The sequence below is a fragment of the Pristiophorus japonicus genome, chromosome 6 (assembly GCF_044704955.1).
Source record: "Pristiophorus japonicus isolate sPriJap1 chromosome 6, sPriJap1.hap1, whole genome shotgun sequence".
Taxonomy (NCBI): domain Eukaryota; kingdom Metazoa; phylum Chordata; class Chondrichthyes; family Pristiophoridae; genus Pristiophorus; species Pristiophorus japonicus.
Window position 1 is genome coordinate 80,395,855 of NC_091982.1, and position 21,676 is coordinate 80,417,530.

The 21,676-nt window shown below is 44.1% G+C and overlaps 1 protein-coding gene across 3 annotated transcripts in view; it reads left to right on the forward strand.

Moving 5' to 3' along the window:
- tmlhe (trimethyllysine hydroxylase, epsilon) overlaps positions 1 to 21,676 on the forward strand; it is a 50,993-nt gene that overhangs the window by 17,954 nt on the left and 11,363 nt on the right. The window contains exons 1-4 of one of the 3 annotated variants that reach the window (XM_070882981.1): positions 129 to 217; positions 9,653 to 9,839; positions 11,755 to 11,931; positions 12,126 to 12,402. In XM_070882981.1, coding sequence (XP_070739082.1) covers positions 215 to 217; positions 9,653 to 9,839; positions 11,755 to 11,931; positions 12,126 to 12,402 — 644 coding nt within the window. In that variant the 5' untranslated portion in view covers positions 129 to 214. Of the gene's footprint in view, positions 1 to 128; positions 218 to 8,137; positions 8,160 to 9,652; positions 9,840 to 11,754; positions 11,932 to 12,125; positions 12,403 to 21,676 lie in introns of those variants that run through there. The other 2 variants (XM_070882983.1, XM_070882982.1) reach the window with 2 other exon arrangements.

Consider the following 21,676-nt stretch of genomic DNA (forward strand, 5'->3'; position numbering starts at 1 on the left):
GCAGGTCTCCAGTTCTGAACATGCAGAATGCCCTCTCTTGGCTCTCCTACAAGCGATGATGGGAATGGTGTTTGATTGACAGCCCCTGTGGAGAGGAGGGCAGGGCGCGCATGTGCAGTGAAGGTGACAGGCGGCGGCGATGGTGTTATATAAAGGGGGAAAGGCTGGTTATCTCAGCTGTTGTTGGTAGTGTGGCTGCGGAGGGGAGTTGCTTATGGTAAGGCTGTAATGTGATCGTGGCGGCTGCTTTTAGCCGCTGAATTGTGCCTTGTTGTTTCGGAGTGTCGAGGAGCCGCTGTTGCTGGGAGGTGGGCAGGGCCTGGTGTAAGACCCCGACCTGACCCCACAGCTTTGTAGTCGTGTGTTTTCCCCCGTTGGGAAAACCTATGCGTCCTTGGGAAACGGGAGAGACCTGGGCTGAGGGGGAAAGGCAGGGGTTGCGTCTGATTTTGGTTCTTGCAAATCGGCTTTAATGATGTTTGCGACAGGAAATATCACATATGGGAGATTAACTTTCCAGTGTTTATATTAATGGACGTTACAGTTGCCACCGTACACGATGGCATTTTATGAAAATTAAAGTTCAAACCATTTATGCACATTGCGTTTGTGGCAACTTTTTTTTTGTATAACTGATTCTGATGTCTTTTTTTTAGAAGCATTTGAAGATCTAGGAAATACAGTGCATATCTCAGTAACGATAAACTCTTTAAAAATGCTATAAAACTTTGGCTGTTGCTGTGTTTAAATGTATGCCTGTTCAGAACTGGTGCAAATAATTGCAAGAAAGTTGTGCTCACTGGTCTTTTGCATGGGGAAATTTCCTCGGACATTCTGGGCCTTTTACACCGTATTGCTTGATAGATTGTAAGGAGGCTTCACTAAATGCAGCTTGCAGCAGCTGACTCCAAAACGACTAGTTGACTGTGTGGGAGTCGTTTGTTTTTGTTTAGTTTTTTTAAATCAGCTTTTGTTTGTCATCGGTATTGACTAGCTAACCAATTATGTCAGCTCGTTGATCAAGACACTCTGAAGAGCTGCTTTCAGTCTATAAATGCCTTGAAGTGGGGCTAATTATTATAGTAGCGTTAATTTTTTGGAGTTGATCATGACGTGAATTTAATCATTTTACTCAGCACTTTAAAACAGAGCCAGGTAGTCATTCCTACCTGGTTCTGTATTAAAGTGCTGAGTAAAATGATGATTAGAGATGGATCATGACATGAATTTAATCAACTCCAAATTTAACAAGTAGCTCAACTCCAGTCCTCTTGGGCGTGCCACAAGCCGAGTAATTTTTTAAAAATTGTATTTTAATAATGTAGCGGTTGCCCCCCGCTCTCCCCACCACCCCATCTGACCCAGTGATGGCTGTGAGTTTATTGAAGTGGCTAAGTCATTCAGAACATTCCTAGGTTTGATCTCTGCTTTTGCTGAATTAGCTGAATGCAGTTGGAGGACCTAGGATTGATTGTCCTTTGTTTCTCCCTTTCCTAGCCAGAACGCAGTCAACCTTCCTAGTCCAGAGTCTTGCTGGAAATGACTGGCTGACTGATCAGAACCAAAGTTGGCTTGTCTGATGTCTCCAACACTACTGACCTTCATGATCAAAGTTTGCACAAAAATCATGCCCATCGTGGTGGTGGTTACTTGGGAAGGGGGAGAAGAAAAGCAAATTGGACAGAATGTGGTCTCTTATTGATTTATCTTGCTAAATGTAATTTTGAGTAGGTCACTGAACTGTCAGTGTAATTATCCGTGTGGTACTTTTATTGCTGGGTGTATTTTATTTTAAAGAGTTCAAAGTACAGTGTAATTCTTAAAAGAAGTACCTGAAAGAATCTAATTACAGTTTATAGTGCCCATCTTGTATCATTCTGGTCCAATGCATTTGCTTCTGGAGTGAGACAAACTGGAGCTGATAAGTCTTCCATTTGCTTCAATTCCACATGAGATTCATTGTAATTGCAACCAGTGAGGAACAAAGTTTTATTCAAGTTTAAAAAGAGCAAGGTTATGTAATTTCAATACTAGAAAAGCTGCCAAGTTCGGCAGTTTCTCTAATAATTTTGCCCAACAATCAGGCTGTTTGACAGATATGCATATTGAGTGCCACTTTGCTTGATTTAGAATAATGTAAGCATGTAAATATATTGTTTCATCTTTTTTGCACTAATTTGACTTGGGAGATTCTGAGACCCATCTAATGAGGGGTTTAGTCAATGCTCCCAGAAACAGCAGCAACCTAGTCGCAAGTGCAAATATTGCTTCTGGATACAGAGGGTGTTTATCTGCCCGCCCACCCCCCCCCCCCCCCCCCCCCTGCGGCCAAGTGACTGCATGGCCCGGTCTACCTGCACAGGCCAGCAATGTGACTTCCAGTATTCATTCTCAGGCTGTGGGTGTTGCTGACGAGGTTGCCATTTATTGCCCATCACTAGATACCGTGAGGTGATGGTGTTGGGCCTTATTGAACCGCGTGATGGAAGGTATTCCTATAATGTTCTTTACAGTGGTTTGATACAACAGAGTGCAATCCTAGGCCACTTCAGTGGGCAGTTTAAGTCAGCCACATTGGTGTGGTACTGTCACATGTAAATCAGACTGGGTAAGGATGGCAGGTTTCCTTTAAAAGTCATGAATGAACCGTCGGGTTTTTATGACAATCTGACAAATTCATGGTCTCTTTTACAGACACAAGCTTTTTAGTTATACACTTTTTTTTAATTAATTAAAAACCGAACTAAAGTCTCAAACTGCCATTCATTTGAATCGTCAAATGGTTACAGCATGGAAGAGGGCCATTAGACATGTCGAGTCTGTGCCAGCTCTCTGCAAGAGCACTTCGGCTTGTCCCTCTTGCCCTTTCCCTGTCGCCCTGCAATTTTTTTTCCCTTCAGGTACTTGTCCAGCTCCATTTTTGAAAGCCATGATTGAGTCTGCCTCCACCACCCTTTCAGACACATCCTTACCACTCACTGCATTTTTAAAATAAAGGAAAAAAAAGCTTTTTCTGATGTTGCCTTTGATTTTGCCAATCACCTTAAATCTGTGCCCTCTAGTTCTTGACACTTCTCCCAATGGGAAAAGTTTCTCTCTACCCTGTCGAGACCCCTCATAATTTTGAACATCTCTATCAAATCTCCTCGCTATCTTCTCTGCTCTAAGGAGAACAACCCCAGCTTCTCCAGTCTATTAGTAACTGAAGTCCCTCATCCTTGGAATCATTCTCGTAAATCTTCTCTGCAGCCTCTGAGACCTTTACATCCTTCCTGAAGTGTGATGCCCAGAATTGGACATAATACTCCAGTTGAGGCCGAACCAGTGTTTCATCAAAATTTCCACGCTGTTGTCCTCTTGTACCTCTATTCATGAAGTCCAGGATTCCATAAGCTTTTTTAATTGCTTTCTCAACCTGCTCTGCCTCTTTCAATGCACCCCCTCTCTGTTCATGCACCCCCTTTAGATTGTACCCGTTAGTTTATATTTCCTCTCTCTATTCTTTCTTGTGTATCAACACTTTTTCTTCTGCGTTAAATTTCATCTGCCACGTGTCTGCCCATTTCACCAGCCTGTATGTCCTCCTTGAGTCTATCACTATCCTCCTCACTATTCACAATACTTCCAAGTTTTGTCATCTGCAAATTTTGAAAGTGTCCTGTACACCCACATCCAAGTCATTAATGTATATCAAGAAAAACAGTGATCCTGGTACTGAACCCTGGGGAACATCACTGTGTATACCTTTCTCCAGTCCAAAAAAAACAACTGTTCACCACTACTGTTTCCTGTCACTTTTGTATCCATGCTGCCACTGCCCCTTTTTATTCCATGGGCTTCAACTTTTCTGACAAGCCTATTATGTGGCACTTTATCAAATGCCTTTTGGAAATCCAAGTACACCATGTCAACCACATTGCCCTCATCAACCCTCTGTCACCTCATCTTTGCCTTAACAAATCTGTGCTGGCTTTTCATAATTAATCCACACTTGTCCAAATGGCTTAACTTTTTTGCTGATTTATAATTTCTTAACTTTTTCATTACCAAGGTTAAACTGACTGGCCTGTAGTTGCTGGGTTTATCTTTGTGGGATTTGAACCCTCATTCTCTGGTTTATTAGTCCAGGCCTGTGGATAACTTAGACCAGTAACACAACCACTACAGTACAGTGCCCATTTGACTTGTAGATACCTCAGCCGGTTTCTGGGAAGTCATGATTTTGACTACCTCTCAAATAGTTGTGAATCGCACCTTTTAAACTGTGATCAGTTGTTTGTTGCTCCACATATTGGTGTAATGGAATATAAATGAAACCAATGGCAATGCACTGGAAGCAACTGCTTCTTGAAGTGTCTAAATATTAGTCAAATGTCATCCTGAGTGCATGGCGTACAAGACTAGTGATTCAATTGAACAGAGGCTGCCCACATGTATTTTACCATCAGCACGTGGATTTAAAAGCCTCCATTGGTTTCCCTCATGTTTGAATCATCGGCTCTTCGAGCAGCAAGTTACATAAATTATATAGCATTCCATAGTGCTTTACAGTGGGGGGGGGAGGAGAGAGGGGGGGGGGAGAGGAGGGGAAGGAGAGAGGAACTGAACATGGAGAGAATGACTGAAAACGGAGATAGGTGTGCATGAGGATGTGTACAGAAGGATTGTGAATGTGGCAGAAGGATTGTGAATGTGGCAGAGGGATGGAGATAGGGAATCATGGGGAAAATAGCTAAAGAAGTGTCAAGATGCTGACAATTGCAGAATCAACAGAAAAAAAAGGGGTTACTGAGAGTTGAGGTTAAACACGGGTCACGGGAAAGAAAAAGCAATCACGGATAGAAGAACGTAATGGTTTTTACTGATAAGAGGGAAATGGGTTTTACTGATAAGGAAGAAGAATTTAATGAGGCTATAAACAAGCTGACTTCGGGGCCAGCTCTAATTAGGAGACCTCCTCGCCTGCCATTGGACATACTCTGGGGAGGAAGAAAGGTAGTGGATAGACCAAGTGCTAATCAAATGTGTTATGTTTTGAAAATGTATAACTACTGTGCTTTTCGCGCTGTAAAGGGGCTTGTCCAGAGGCAGATGAACCAGCTCAAATTGAGAGTGTTCCTTTGTCTTGACAAGTCCCGGCCGGAGAATCTTCAATAAAGGTCTTTTACAGAAAAGGCGAGAAGGTGTTCACGTCAGTGTATTCGCTGAAACAGATTGAGGGAAAAAGAATCCGTATTAACATGCAGAGGCTTTTGAAGGCAATAGATGTAGCAAGTTGGAGGGGTTTAGGAACAGATTTCCAGAGTGAACGACCATGATGGCTGAAGACTCTGCCACAAATGTGGAGCAGAGGAAGGTGGGGATGCACAGTAGGCCAAAGTTGGAAAAAGTGGAGGATATAAACTTTTTGCAGTCTGCAAGAAGAGTGGAGCCAGGCCATGAAGGAATTTGTAAATGAGGATTGATCTTTGATCATTTTATGGTCTGACTGCTCCTTTTGATGTATTTGGACTCTTGTAACTGGTTTAGCTTGGCACCAGTGGATATGATGTGCCACTGATTCACAGTAACCGCTTATAAATTGTTTGCAGAAGCATATGATGAGCAGCACTGTCTGTCCTCTGAACTAAACATTAGAAAGGAAATGTCTGTTGTACACAGAGGAAGTAAAGACATTTATAATGCACTTAAAACGATAACATTTCAGTTATCAAAAGCACTTTTTTTGCTGTTTATAAAAACATGCAATAACTGTAGATATGAGTTGTTTGGGTGTGGTCTGGACAATGACTGACTGGTGGGTATAAAGATAAATTTAATACAACTCATTCCTTTTAATGGAAGAGAAGAACATAAATAGGAGTAGAAGTAGGCCATTCGGCTCTTCAAGCTTGCTCTTCCCATCTTCTATCTCAACTCCACCTTCCCACATTATCCCCATATCCCTCGATTCCCTTTAATATCCCAAAATCTATTGATGTCTGACTGAGTATCCACAGCTCTCTTGGGTAGGGAATTCCAAACATTCACAACCCTCAGTGGAAAAAAATTCTTCTCATCTCCGTTCTAAATGGCCGACCCCATATTTTGAGACTGACCACTAAGTCTAGACTCCCCAACCAGCATCTACCCTGTCGAGCACAATATGCAGTTGGTGGCTACTTTCCAAGTTAATTTATTTTGGGATGTCCTCTTAGAATGTTGGGTTGCCTCGTATTCGGACATGCTACCCACCGCAATGAGGTGATTTTTAAGCCGCATCTATACAGTCTGAGATTTTACTTGGGTAATGGGTCATTGGACCGTTCACCACCTTATGCATGAGCTCTTCTCTAACGCCTTTGGAATATCTGGCAAGGCAGAAGCTGGTTTCCTTCACATGTAAGATCACCCTTTGTGTGTGGAACTGGCTTCTGGGCTTTTGCATGCAAGTATTCAGAACATGCCGGTAATTTTAAACACCGGACAATATTGTTTATTCTGACTGCTTTTAGTTGCGGTTTTAACTTATGTTGGTGTTTTGATTTTTATAAGTATTCCATTGTTGCTTACTGCAACAGTAAGTTATCAACTTTCTGTTTTGCATATTTGTTGCAGCACTATTTAGTCAACATGCTACATCTTTGAGTCTCGCCCTATTTGTTATCTCTGTAATGATGATCCCCAGTAGAACTCATGTCCCTAACTCCAGCTGCCTGTTAACCTGCAAAACTTTATGTTCACACTTGTCTAAGATTTTTTTCTACTACTGAAGGACTGCGTGTAGACCGTGTGGAATGAGAGCAGAATTGTGAGAGAATGCTCGATTCATCCTTTTTTGAGGTATTCTTGCTTCAAGTGCTGGTTGAAATCTGACAGATGAACACAAAGTTAATTCAGAGACTAGGGTCCTGAACTTAAAGGAAGGTAACTTCGATGGTATGAGACGTGAATTGGCTAGGATAGACTGGCGAATGATACTTAAAGGGTTGACGGTGGATAGGCAATGGCAGACATTTAAAGATCACATGGATGAACTTCAGCAATTGTACATCCCTGTTTGGCGTAAAAATAAAATGGGGAAGGTGGCTCAACCGTGGCTAACAAGGGAAATTAAGGACAGAGGAGGACGAAGGGTTTAATTAGGAGGGGAAAATAGAGTATGAGAGTAAGCTTGCAGGGAACATAAAAACTGACTGCAAAAGCTTCTATTGATATGTGAAGAGAAAAAGATTAGTGAAGACTAATGTAGGTCCTTTGCAGTCAGAAGCAGGTGAATTCATAATGGGGAACAAGGAAATGGCAAACCAATTGAATAAATACTTTGGTTCTGTCTTCACGAAGGAAGACACAAATAACCTCCCGAAAATACTAGGGGACCGAGGATCTAGCAAGAATGAGGAACTGAGAGAAATTCTTATTAGTCAGGAAATGGTGTTGGGGAAATTGATGGGATTGAAGGCCAATAAATCCCCAGGGCCTGATAGTCTGCATCCCAGAGTACTTAAAGAAGTGGTCCTAGAAATAGTAGATGCATTGATGGTCATTTTCCAACATTCCATGGGATTGGAGGATAGCTAATGTAACCCCACTTTTTAAAAAAGGAGGGAAGAGAGAAAACAGGGAATTATAGATCGGTTAGCCTGACATCGGTAGTGGGGAAAATGTTGGAATCAATTATTAAAGATGAAACAGCAGTGCATTTTGAAAGCAGTGACCGGATCGGTCCAAGTCAGCATGGATTTATGAAAGGAAAATCATGCTTGACAAATCTTCTAGAATTTTTTGAGGATGTAACTAGTAGAGTGAATAAGGGAGAACCAGTGGATGTGGTGTATTTGGACTTTCAAAGGGCTTTTGACAAGGTCCCACATGAGATTAGTGTGTAAAATTAAGGCACATGGTATTGGGGGTAAGGTATTGACGTGGATAGAGAACTAGTTGGCAGACAGGAAGCAAAGAGTGGGAATAAACTGGTCCTTTTCAGAATGGCAGGCAGTGACTAGTGGGGTACTGCAAGGTTCAGTGCTGGGACCCCAGCTGTTTACAATATATATAAAAAAATTTAGACAAAATAATTGAATGTAATATCTCCAAGTTTGCAGGTGACACCAAGCTAGGTGGCAGTGTGAGCTGTGAGGAAGATACTAAGAGGCTGCAGGGTGACTTGGACAGCATAGGTGAGTGGGCAAATGCATGGCAGATGCAGTATAATGTGGATAAATGTGAGGTTAATCCACTTTGGTGGCAAAAACAGGAAGACAGATTATTATTTGAATGGTGACTGATTTAGTAAAAGGAGAGGTGCAATGAGACCTGGGTGTCATGGTATATCAGTCATTGAAAGTAGGCATGCCGGTACAGCAAGCAGTTAAGAAAGCAAATGGCATGTTGCCGTTCATAACGAGAGGATTTGAGTATAGGAGTAGGGAGGTCTTGGTGCAGTTGTACAGGGTCTTGGTGAGACCACACCTTGAATATTGTGTGCAGTTTTGCTCTCCTCATCTGAGGAAGGACATTCTTGCTATTGAGGGGGTGCAGCGAAGGTTCACCAGACTGATTCCCGGGATGGCAGGACTGACATATGAAAGACTGGATCGACTAGGCATATATTCACTGGAATTTAGAAGAATGAGAGGGGATCTCATAGAAGCGCATAAAATTCTGACGGGATTGGTCAGGTTAGATGCAGGAAGAATGTTCCCGATGTTGGGGAAGTCCAGAACCAGGGGTCACAGTCTAAGGATAAGCAGTAAGCCATATAGGACCGAGATGAGGAGACACTTTTTCACCCAGAGAATTGTGAACCTATGGAATTCCCTACCACAAAAAGTTGTTGAGTCCAGTTCATTGGATATATTCAAAAGGGAGTTAGATGTGGCCCTTATGGCTAAAGGGATCAGTGGGTATGGAGAGAAGGCAGGAGTGGGGTACTGAAGTTGCATGACCCTATTGAATGGTGGTGCAGGCTCGAAGGGCCGAATGGCCTGCTCCTGCACCTATTTTCTATGTTTGTGCCATTCCTTGGCTCATGGTGGATGTGAAATATCTTGAAGGTGTCTCACTCCTGTTCATGCACTTGGATCAGGGTTGGTACAAATACACTTAAGAAAAGAAAACTGCTTTAGAGCTTTTCCTCCATTTGATAGTGCTGTAATCTGCCTACTTGAAGCATCAAAGCAAATCTTTCATTTTTGCTCAACGGATGTGCTTCAAAGAAGGCAAGTCCAATTTCTTCCAACACATCCTTTCCCTTCCTGCAATCCCTCCCCCCGCGCCCCCCCACTTTTTTTTTTTCTCAATGCTTATTTAACACTTGGCAACAGGGCGACTGGTCGACTACGGCAAATTTATAGTCTTTGGACTCGAACATGCTAATTTTGCATTGACTGACTTCATTTTCACGTGATCAAACCTCAGGCATTTAAATGTATTCATGTAATTGGCTCCTGTAAGTTTGTAATCTAACATGTGTTTGACATACTTGCATTACTTCAGATAAGAAAACAACCCTGAAATTGTACCAACAGTGTTGTTGTTGATTTATTATTTATTATTATAATATAGCGGAAAAGGGAACTTCAGAATGCATTAAGCATTTGTATGCTAGTACCTCGAGTAATTTGGGGGCATCAACTTCATACTCCTAAATGCCCTGTTTTGTTTCCCGAAGATGTCTTGGGACCGTTTACTGCGTCTTGGTGTCGGTGTACAGCATCTGCTGAGGGCTGACATTCAAGGACCGAGACTATGGCAAAGTCGGATAAGGAAGCTTCTACCTTCAGTAACTGTACGACGGTGGCTACATGGTGTTCCAGACTCTTTGAACTGTTCGTGGTTGATGCATGATAATCATTTGGGTAAGGTGTCGAAGGTTCTGGATTGAGTTTGGATACAAGAATTGCTGTGGGTTTGTTTATTTCAATCCTCTTTCCAAACACCACTTCTGCAACAGTTCTCTTGGTTTGATGTTCTTTCTCCTCTTGGCCAGCTAGGTGGGTAAGCTGGCCCCAGGCTGTTTGTGCTTTTCAACTGGGCTGTGGCTCAGTGGGTGGCACGCTCTCCTGAGTCAGGGTCGTGGGTTCAAGTCCCACTCTAGGAACTTGAGCACATAAATCTAGGTTGGCAATCCAGTGTAGTGCTGAGGGAGTGCTGCACTGTCAGAGGTGCCGTTTTTCAGATGAGACGTTAAACTGGGTGGATGTAAAAGATCCCATGGAACTATTTTGAAGAGTAGGGGAGTTATCCCTGGTATCCTGACCAATATTTATCCTTCAATCTACATAACCGATTATCTGGTCATTATCACGTTGCTGTTTGTGGGAGTTTGCTATGTGAAAGTTGGCTGCCGCGTTTCCCACATTACAACAGTGACTACAAAAGTACTTCATTGGATATGAAGCACTTTGAGACGTCCGGTGGTTGTGAAAGGCGCTATATAAATGAAAGTCTTTTTGGGCTGAGAGTACTTTTTTTGAAGAAGCTGTGGAAGGTGGTGGCTTTGGCCAAAATCCAGAACTTGCAGGTGTTGGGAATTTTTGTTTTAAGTTTGGTAACATTTAGAGCTCCAGCAATAATGGTAATAGATTTGGTTTGCTATCTCAGCCACAAAATATTTTGATTTAAGCACTTTCCTTGGATCTAGGAAAAATAAATGTGCAGTTTCCAAGGAAACTCCAGGTCATGGATGTGCCAGCCATCTCTAATCTTCTATGGTATTTTCAGCACACTTTACCTCTGCATCCTGCTGTCTTGTTTAGGTTAACTTAATGTACATGTGTCTACATCTGAAGCATTTTTAGTGTATAACTGGCTCCAAAGGTCCTTTTTAAGACAATAGCTTGTTGATAAATCCCTCCCAGGTGCCTGACCTAGTGTTTTTAGTTGGGTTTAAAGTCTGGTATGGTATGGGAGCTGTTCTGGCTCAATGTGAATGGTGGTGGTGGTGCCATAATCTGTCTGTACTTGAGGATCACCAAGAAAGCACACTTTACAGCATTTCTCTCTTTTTTTTTTTAAACCACGTGAGGCAACAATCTTATCTATTATAATTAAATGGCATGAATATTGTGTTGCATACTAAATATGTAGGATGGCCCATTATATCTGTCCATTGAAGAAAGGCTCTTTTTTTTTTATTGGTTCAAATGAGCAACTTAACCATAATTTACTGAAATGCAGATAAGCAAAGTTTCCACAAAGCAAGCATTTGAAAGGCTGGAATTTGCATCACTTTTACCATCTTGATTTCTGATGCACCTGAATCTAACATTTGTATCATAAGCACAATTCCTACAAAAATTATAACATTTACCCATTTAGTTAATTGAACAATATTCCACATTCCTAAACTGTAATTTCTGTCTGAAAAATGAGAAATAATCATTTTGTGAAACTTTGCATGTTGGCTGCAGGCACCGACTCTCAACACAGCAGCTCTAAAATGTGCAGGATCCTACTGCACAGATCCTGCACAATGCTGATGTTTTGCCATGAACCTATGGACTAGAAAGTAAGCTTTGATGTGTGAAGTGAGACATTTAATGTAAAATCTGACCAGTTCAATGAACTTGTATTGGTGCACTCATTTGAGTTGTTTGCCAATTATTGGTTTAAAAACCAATGGCCCCTAAGAAATGTTTTGTCTTTTGCTCTATTCTCTTCCCTCTGTTCACATTAATAACCTTGCATTTATTTGACTTAATATCTGAATGAAGCTACCTAAATGTTTGTCTTGTCAACCTGCTTAAAGAACTCTTCCTATTACTGTTACAGAATTGAAGTATTCTGACTTGGTGATGCGTTTAGATTATGTTTGGCTACGAGATCATTGCCGCTCTGCATCGTGTTACAACCCAAAGACCAATCAGCGGAGCTTAGATACAGCCCAGGTGGATTTGGCCATCAAGCCAATGAAAATACGTTCAGATAATGATACGATCTACATAACCTGTAAGTTACTTAAATTACTCCTTTCTGTGCATAGTCTTTTTAGTAAAGCTACTACTTAACAATTGGGAGACCTTCATCCTGTCTGAGAATATTTTTTGTACTTTATGTAATGCTGGCTTGTAATACAAGTTCCTTGTGAGCATGCTTTTGGCATGATTCTTATCAATTTTGTCTCTTTTCTGTTTCATTTGCAGGGCCAGATAATCATATGACAAAGTATGGCTTGTCATGGTTGGCAAAATATTCTTTCGAAGGCCAGACGCAGACAGTTCAACCTCGTATCTTTTGGAATGCTGCTGTTTATAAAGATGCCCAAATGCCTTATGTCACTTATAATGCCATGATGGAGTCTGATGAGGAACTAAAAAAATTCTTGGAGACCTTCCTGCTTTATGGCATCTCTTTTATTGATGAAGTCCCTGTGAGTGTTGAGGCAACAGAAGCTGTAGCTTTACGTGTTGGCTTGATCAGGTGAGATTTTGTTTAGGTAATTTATTTTTGATTGGCAGATGGAAGTCCTGAAATAACCAGTATCCTTTTTATCTGGTATAGTTTCAGGCTGTTTAATATTCTATGTATTGAGAAAATGTTGTAATGTCTCTCAAAATTGTATAGGCCATTCAATGTCGCCCCTACAGTTGTGAAATGTACCACCTTGCAGCCAATTAGTAATGCATCAAGATATTATTGTAGTCATTTGGTAGCTAAGTAGGTTGAAGTTGGATTCTGGATTGTAATTTGTGAAAGGTGCTTCAAGTGTATTTATGGGGAGCAGGCAGGAAAGAAGTGGAGGCCAAGATCAGATCAACCATGATCTTATTGAATGGCGAAGCAGGCTCGAGGGGCACTCTGGCCTACTCCTGTTCCTACTTTTTGTGTTATTTAGATATGGGCTATAAACTACATGTTGCGCAGGGGGGAGGAGGAGAGGTGGGGGGGAGGGAGGGGGGAGAAATATCCATCCAAACATGGCACATGCACCATTGACCTACCCATCCAATCTCGTGGGAGACACAAAAACACAGCTGAATAAATCCTCAATTGCAATTTCTATCAATTGGAAAATACCTCTTGGAATCATAGAATAATGCAGCACAAGAGGAGGCCATTCTACCCATCGTGCCTGTGCTGGTTCTTTGGTCGATCGATCTAATTAATCCCAGTCCTCTGCACTTGCCCCATCGCCCTGCAGTTTTATTTTCCTTCTAGTACTTATCCAATTTTGAATGTTACTATTTCTGCTTCCACCATACTTTCAGGCAGTGAATTCCAGATCACAACAACTTGCTATGTTTATATTAAAGTAATGTTGCATCTGGTTCTTTTGCCAATGGCCTTCAATCTGTGACCTCTGGTTATTGACCCTTCTACCACTGGAAATAGTTTCTCCTTATTTACTGCATCAAAACTCTTCAAGATTTTGAACACTGCTATCAAATCTCTCCTTGACCTTCTCTGCTCTAAAGAGAACCACCCCAGCTTCTCCAGTCTCCACATAAACTGAAGTGTCTTGTCCCTGGTACCATTCTAGTAAAAATCTTCTGTACCCTCTCCAAGGTTTTGATATCCTTAAAAGTGCGGTGCCCAGAATTGGACATAATGCTTTAGCTGAGGCCTAACCAGGGATTGATAAAGGCTTAGCATAACATCCTTGCTTTTGTACTCTGTTCCCCTCTTAATGAGGAACTTGTATTCTTTTATTAACTGCTGTCTGAACGTGACCTGCCATCTTCAAAGATTTGTGAACAGTCTCTGTTCCTGCTCCATGCTTTAAAATCGGCACTCCCTTTAAAATTGTACCAATTTGTTCATAATGCCTCTGCTTGTCCTACAAAGTGTATTACTTTACACTTCTCTGCATTAAATTTCATCTGCCATGTGTCTACCCATTTTACCAGTCTGTCCCTCCTGAAGTCTGTTATCATCCTCATTGTTCACTACATTTCAGTTTTGTATCATCTGAAAATGTTGAAATTATGTCCTGTACACTCCTCCTAGGTCATTAAATGTATAACAAAAAAAAGCTGTGGTCCTAATATTGGCCCACCACTGTGCTTCCCTCCAGCATGCATGCTAAACAGAACCGGCATTATAAACTGAGCCAAGCAATCCCACAACCAACAGATCAAATTAAAGCTTTGCAACCCTGCCACAGCCAGTTGTGAATGGTGGACTCTGGAGGAGCAGGCTCCATGAATATCCCCATCCGTAATGATTGGGGAGCCTGGCACGCAAGTGCAAAAGACCAGGCTGAAGCACTTGCAATCATCTTCAGTCAGAAGTGTCGACTGGATGATCCATCTCGGCTTCCTCCTGAGGACCCCATCACCACAAGCCAGTCTTCAGCCATGGTATCAAATGGATGAGCACACTAGATACAGCAAAGACTATGGGCCTCGATACCACCTGGCTATAGTGCTGAAGACTTGTGCACCAGAACTAGCTGTGCCTCTAGCCAAGCTGTTCCATTACAGCTACAACACTGGCATCTACCCAACAATGTGAAAAACTGCCCAAGAATGTGCTGTCCACAAAGCAGGCCAATTCAGTAGTAGCGAAAGATTTGGAAAAGCATGATTCAATCAAACAGAGTTAGCATGGTTTTATGAAAGGGAAATCATGTTTGACAAATTTGCTGGCGTTCTTTGAGGATGTAATGAGCAGGGTGAATAAGGGGGAACCAGTGGATGTGGTGTATTTGGATTTGCAGAAGGCATTCTATAAGGTGCCACATAAAATGTTACTGCACAAGAATTCACTGGGTAGGGGTAATATATTAGCATAGATAGAGGATTGATTAACTAACAAGAGAGTTGGGATAAATGGGTCATTTTCCGGTCGGCAAACAGTGGCCAATGAGGTGCTGCAGGGATCGGTGCTGGGGCCTCAACTATTTACAATCTATATTAATGACTTGGATGAAGGGACTGAGTGTAATGTAGCCAAGTTTGCTGATACAAAGATGGGTGGGAGAGCAAATTGTGAGGAGGACACACAAAATCGGCAAAGGGATATAGACAGACTAGGTGAGTGGGCAAAAATTTGGTAGATGGGAGTATAGGGCCCAAGTTTCCACACGCGCCGAGAACGGCGCAGTCCCGACCTGGATGCCCGTTTTTCGCGCCACTAAGTGCGCCTAAAAAAATCCTCGGTATTCTCCACCTACTTGCAGGTCCTCTGGCCCTCGGCGCAGCCAGCACGAGCTGTGGGGGGCGCGGAGCCAGGTCCCTGCGCTGAAAACAGTGCCGGGACCTCTGCACATGCGCGCTACAGTGGGCACACAAGTGCAGTAGCTCCAGGCGCCGAACTGTGTGGGAGGGGCCCGAAGCACGCAGCCCCTAGCCCTGGCTGAATGGCCTCGCTGGGGCTGCATGAATAAGGCTCCTCCCACGGCCAGCTCCTGCTCCCCCCCCCCCCGACCAGACCCGACACTCGCTCCCCGCCCCCCCCCCCCTGCCTCCGGACCAGACCCGACACCCGCTTCCCCGCCCCCCTGCCTTTGGACCAGACCCGACACCCGCTCCCTGCCTCCGGACCAGACCCGACACCCGCTTCTCCCCCCCCCCCCCCCCCCCCCCCCCCCTGCCTTTGGACCAGACCAGACCTGACACCCGCTCCCTGCCTCCGGACCAGACCCGACACCCACGCACCCCCCCCCCGCCCCGACTGACCCGACCCATCCCGCGCTCCTGTTCCCGCTCCCCGCCCCCCCGACTGGACCCGACCCGACCCGCGCTCCTGTTCCCGCTCCCCGACCCTACCCGCGCACCTGTTCCCGCTCTCCGCCTCCCCGACCCGACCCGCGCTCCTGTTCCCGCTCCCCCGACCCGACCCCCCCCCCCCCCCCCCCCCCACCACTGGACCCGACCCGACTCCCGGACTGGATCCGACCTTTCTCTTTCTTTCTCTCTTTCTTTCTCTCTTTCTCTCTCTCTCTCTTTCTTTCTCTCTTTCTTTCTCTCTTTCTTTCTCTCTTTCTCTCTCTCTTTCTCTCTCTCTTTCTCTCTCTCTTTCTCTCTCTCTTTCTCTCTCTCTTTCTCTCTCTCTCTCTCTTTTTCCCCTCCCCGACCCAACCCAACCCAACGCCACCTACCTGTAAATCTGGTGCTGGGGACGGGCCCTGTCTGAAGTCTCGGGCCGGCCCGTTCAGCCTTCGGTCCCGAAAGGCCTGCCTGAAGCACTTTCACACAGGTAGGAAGATGGTTTATTTAATCTTTTCTTTGCTTATAAATGTTTATTCAGGTTGGATTTATTTGTATAAGTATAAATAAGGATTTATTATAGAATTTAATGACTTCCCTTCCCCCCCCCCCTCCCCCCCACCTCGTTCTGGACGCCTAATTTGTAACCTGTGCCTGATTTTTTAATGTGTAGAACAAGTTTTTTCAGTTCTACAAAAATCTTCACTTGCTCCATTCTATTTTAGTTTGGAGTACGTTTTCACTGTGGAAACTTTCAAATCAGGCGTCAGTGGCCGGACACGCCCTCTTGTGAAGAAAAAATTCTGTTCCAAAGTAGAACTGTTCTACCTGACTAGAACTGCAGAAAAAAAAATGTGGAGAATTGCGATTTCTAAGATAGTCCGTTCTCCACCAGTTGCTCCTAAAAATCAGGCGCAAATCATGTGGAAACTTGGGCCCATAATGTGGGAAAATGTGAGGTTATCCACTTTGGCAGAAATAATAGAAAAGCAAATTATAATTTAAATGGCGCAAAATTGCAAAGTGCTGCAGTACAGAGATAGCTGGGGGTTCTTGTGCATGAAACACAAAGTTAGTAAGCAGGTACAGCAAGTACTTATGAAGGCAAATGGAATGTTGGCCTTTTTCACAAGGGGGATGGAGTATAAAAGCTGAAATCCTGTACAGTTGTAGCAGGACATTGGTGAGGCCACACCTGACTTCCTAGTCTCTGTATTTAAGGAAGGATATACTTGCTTGAAACATGTAAGATAATGAGGGGGCTCAACAAGGTGAATGCAGAAAGGATATTTCCACTCATGGAGGCAACTAAAACTAGGAGACATAGTCTTGGAATAAGGGACTGCCCATTTAAAACTGAGATGAGGTGAAATTTCTTTGCTCAGAGGATTGTAAATCTATGGCATTCTCTGAGCTGTGGAGGCTGGGTCATTGAATATTTTTAAGGTGGAAATAGACAGATTTTTGAGCAATAAGGGAGTAAAGGGTTGAGGAGCGGGCAGGGAAGTGGAGCGGAGTCCATGATCAGATCAGCCATGATAGTAAATGGCGGAGCAGGTTCGAGGGGCCAAATGGCCTATTCTCTGCTCCTATTTCTTATGTTCTTAAATCAGGCCAATTACCCATCAGTCTATTCCCAATCATGAAGGTGATGACTGGTGTCTTTGACAGTGCTAACAAGCGGCACAAGCACGCCAATATCCTACTCACTGATGCTCCGTTTGGGCTTTGTCAGGGCCCCCTCAACTCCAGATCTCATTACAGCCTTGGTCCAAGCATGGACCACAGAGGTGAGCTGAGGGTGACTGCCCTTGACATCAAGGCAGCATTTGACCGAGGTATGGCATCAAGGAAATTGAAGCCAATGGGAATCGGGAGGGACTCTCCACTGGCTGACATCATACCAAGCACAAAGGATGGTGGTCGGCCTCCAACAATCATCTTTGCCGCAGGGCATTGCTGCAGGAGTTCCTCAGGGCAGTGTACTAGGCCCAACCATCTTCAGCTGCTTCATCAATGACCTTCCCTCCATCATAAGGTCAGAAGTGGAGATGTTCACTTTTGATTGCAGTGTTCAATTTCATTCACAACTCCTCGGATAATGAAGCAGTCCATGCCTGCCTGCATACAGCAAGACCTGGGCAACATTCAGGCTTGGACTGATGTGTGGTAACAATGTTACTTGCCACTTAAGTGGCCAGGCAATGACCATCTCCAACAAGAGAGTCTAACTATCTCCTTGACGGTCAACAACATTAACATAGTCAAATCCCCTCCCCCCCCCCCCCACCATCAACATCCTGGGGGTCAAAATTGACCAGAAACTTATGGACCAGGCCACATAAATACTGTGGCTACGAGAGTATGTCAGAGACTGGATATTCTGCGGCAACTGTCTCTTCTCTTGACTCCCCAAAGCCTTTCCACCATCTACAAGGCACAAGTCAGCAGTGTGATGGGATACTCTCCGCTTGCCTGGATTTGTGTAGCTCCAACAACAGTCCAAGGTCGACACCATCCAGGACAAAGGCGTCCACTTGATTGGCTCACCACCTACCATCTTAAACATTGACTCCCTCCACCACCAGCGCACAGTGTACCATCTACAAGATGCACTGCAGCAACTCATCGGTTTCTTTGACAGCATCTCCCAAACCCTCTACCACCTAAAAGAGCAAGAGCAGCAGGCACATGGGAGCACCGCCATCCTGACTTGGAAATGTATGCAGTTCCTTCATGAATGCTTGGTCAAAATCCTGGACCTCCTCCCCAATAGCACTATGGGAGTACCTTCAACATATGGACTGCAGCGTTTTGATTCAAGAAGGTGGCTCATCACCACCTTTAAGGGAAATTGGGGATGGGCAATAAATGCTTGCTTTGCCAAAGACATCTATATCCTATTAAAAATAAATAAATGTTCACTTTTTTTTATCCCTTAGCTAATTTTGTATCCATGCTGCCACTATCCTTTAATCCCATGGGTTTTAATTTTGCTAACTCGTCTATAATGTGGTATTTGTTAAATGCCATTTTAAAACTTCATAAGCATCAACCCTCTGTTACTTCATCAAGGAACTCCCAGTTCTTTTAACAAATCGGTGTTTACTTTCCTTCATTCGCCAATTAATTTTGTCCCAGATTATTGCCTGTGTCCCCACTTTGAGTTGACTGGCTTGTAGATGCTGATTTTTTTCAAAACTGGGGTTTAACATTTGCAATCCTCTAGTCCCTTGGCAACACCCCTATATCCAAGGAGGATTGTGGCCAGATCCTCTAATTTCCACCCTTGCCTCCTTCAGTAACCTAGGATACATCCCATCTGGATCAAGTGACTTCTCTACTTTGAAGAACCTTTTAAGTACCTTCTCTTCATTTTTATCCCAACCAATATCGGTGCTGCATGTTCCTTTACTGCTACATTGGCAGCATCCTCTTATCTAGTGAAGACATGCAAAGTACTCATTTAGAATCTCAGCTATGTCCTCTGCCTCCTTTTTGGTCCCTCAACTGCCCCACCCTTCCTTTGACTAACTAACTCCTCACTGAGTTTGAGACTTTTGGGTTCGCATTAGCTGCTAATCTATTCTCCTACCCACTCTGCCCCTCTATTCCCTTTTTTCTAGATCTCTTCTGTACTTTCTATTCAGCTTAGTTCTCTACTGTACTGTATTATTAACCTTTACAATTGTCACAAGCTTCCTTTTTTTTTCTGTCTCATTTTAACCTCAAGCTCTTGGAATAACTGAAGATAAAGTTTTGGATGCCCTATCTTTTCCTCTTCCTAGGAATATATCTACTCTATACCCAAACCATCTCTCATTGTTTAATTACGGTTTTGCATTCCAATCCACCTATGCCAGATCCCTTTTCAAGTCACTGAAGTTAGCCCTCCTACAGTTAAGTATTTTTATGCTTGATTGTACCTTGTCCTTTTCCATAACTATTCTACATTGTTCCCTGAAACACGCCCCACATCATTCCCTAGTCTAGATCCAGCACTGCTTCCTTCCTTGTTGGGCTGGAAACGCATCAAGGAAGTCACATTTCTGGAATTCATCCCCCTTTTTGCTCTTTATTCTGTTATTATCCCAGTCTATATTGGGATATTGCAGTCCCCCATTATCACCACTCTGTCGTTCTTGCATCTTTCTTTAATTTGGTGGCCTATGGTACACACCCAGTGGCATCATAGCTCCTCTGTTACTCAATTTTAATCAAATAGACTGTCTCAATTACATCATCCCTTTCCAGTGCTATAATCGTTTCTTTGATCATCATCATGGATAGTCCCAAGAAATAGAGGAAGACTTGCTTCCACTCTCAGTGAGTTCTCAGGTGACTGTACAGTCCAATATGGGAATTAATCTGTCACCGGTAGAACAGACGTCGAAGGAAAGGGTGGGTGGGGAGTCTGGTTTGCTGCACACTCCTTCCACTGTCTGCGCTTGTTTTCTGCATGCGCTCTGCGACGAGACTCTACGTGCTCAGCACCTTCCCGGATGCTGTTCCTCCACTTGGGGCTGTCTTGGGCCAGGGATTCCCAGGTGCCGGTGGGGATGTTGCACTTTATCAAGGAGGCTTTGAGGGTGACAACTACAAGAGAAATGCATGGAACAGCACCAACCCTTGTACATGGCCTTCTTTGACCTCACAAAGGTCTTTGACACTGTCAACCGTGAGGGACTATGGAGCGTCCTCCTTCGTTTCGGCTGTCCCCAAAAGTTTGTCACCATCCTCTGCCTGTTCCAAGGCGACATGCAAGCAGTGATCCTGACCAACGGAGCCACCACAGACCCAATCCACGTCCGGACCGAGGTCAAGCAGGGCTGCGTCATCGCACCAACGCTCTTCTCGATCATCCTCATTGCAATGCTGTATCTCACTCTCAACAAGCTCCCTGCTGGAGTGAGTCTAAACTATAGAACCAATGGGAACCCGTACAACCTCCTTCGCCCCCAGGCTAGATCCAAGGTCGTCCCATCCTCTGTTCTTTGATCAATACTGCCACCAGCACTCCCTCCTTTTCTTTTCCTATCTTTCCTGAATACCTTGTAGCCAGGAATATTAAGTTCCTCTTCTTGAGCCAGGTCTGCTATTGCTGCTGTTCCATGTGGTAACTTGTGCCTGCAGCTCACCGCATGTATTTATGTACATGCACTGTAAACCCATCTTGGACTTTTTTTTTTGTATTTGCCCCCTGTCTGATTCCTTCTATTTCCACAATCCAGTGCTATTTGCCTCTTCCACCCCTCTGTACACCTTGTATCTCCCCGAATATTTCATCCTGATGCCCATCCACATTAGTTTAAACCCTCCCCCCACAGTGGCCTTCCTTCAAGGTCATTGATCCCAGCTCCGAGGTGTAACCAGGTCCCTCCTGCCCCAGCAACTAGCTCCAAGTCCCCAGGATTCTACAGCCCTCGTTCCTGCACCATTTCTCAAGCCATGTGGTAACATTTTATCCCACTATTCCTATACTCACTAGCACTGGGAGTAATCCAGAGATTATTTTCTCTTTGAGGTCCTGCGTTTTAGCTTCCTCCCTAGCTGCTGAAACAGAATGCAGGACCTTGAATCTTTTTTTTTTTCTCCAGGTCATTGGTTCCCACATGGACCACAACTTCTGGCTGTTTACCCTGGCACCAGGGAAGCAACACATCATGTGGGACTGGGGTCAGCGGTTGCAGAAATGCCTATCTATCCTCCTACCCATCAAATCCACAATGACCACTGCATGTGCAGTCATTTGCCCCATATGGATGTGCTCTAGACTGCACTCTCCCAAGGTGTCATCGCCCTCTGGTATTCAGCATTGAAAATCGGGAGTGCCACACTCCAGGAGGATTCCTGCACTGCCTGCCTCATCCTATCCTGCCCACCCATTTACTATCTCCACTCCTCCCGCCCCCCAGACCTGCAGGGTGAGCACCTCCTGATACATGCACTCCAGGACACTCTCTGTCTCCTGTATGCCCTACAGGGACTCCAGCTACTCTTGAAGCTCCAACCCTGAGCTTCCTTCAAGCAACTGGAGACACTTC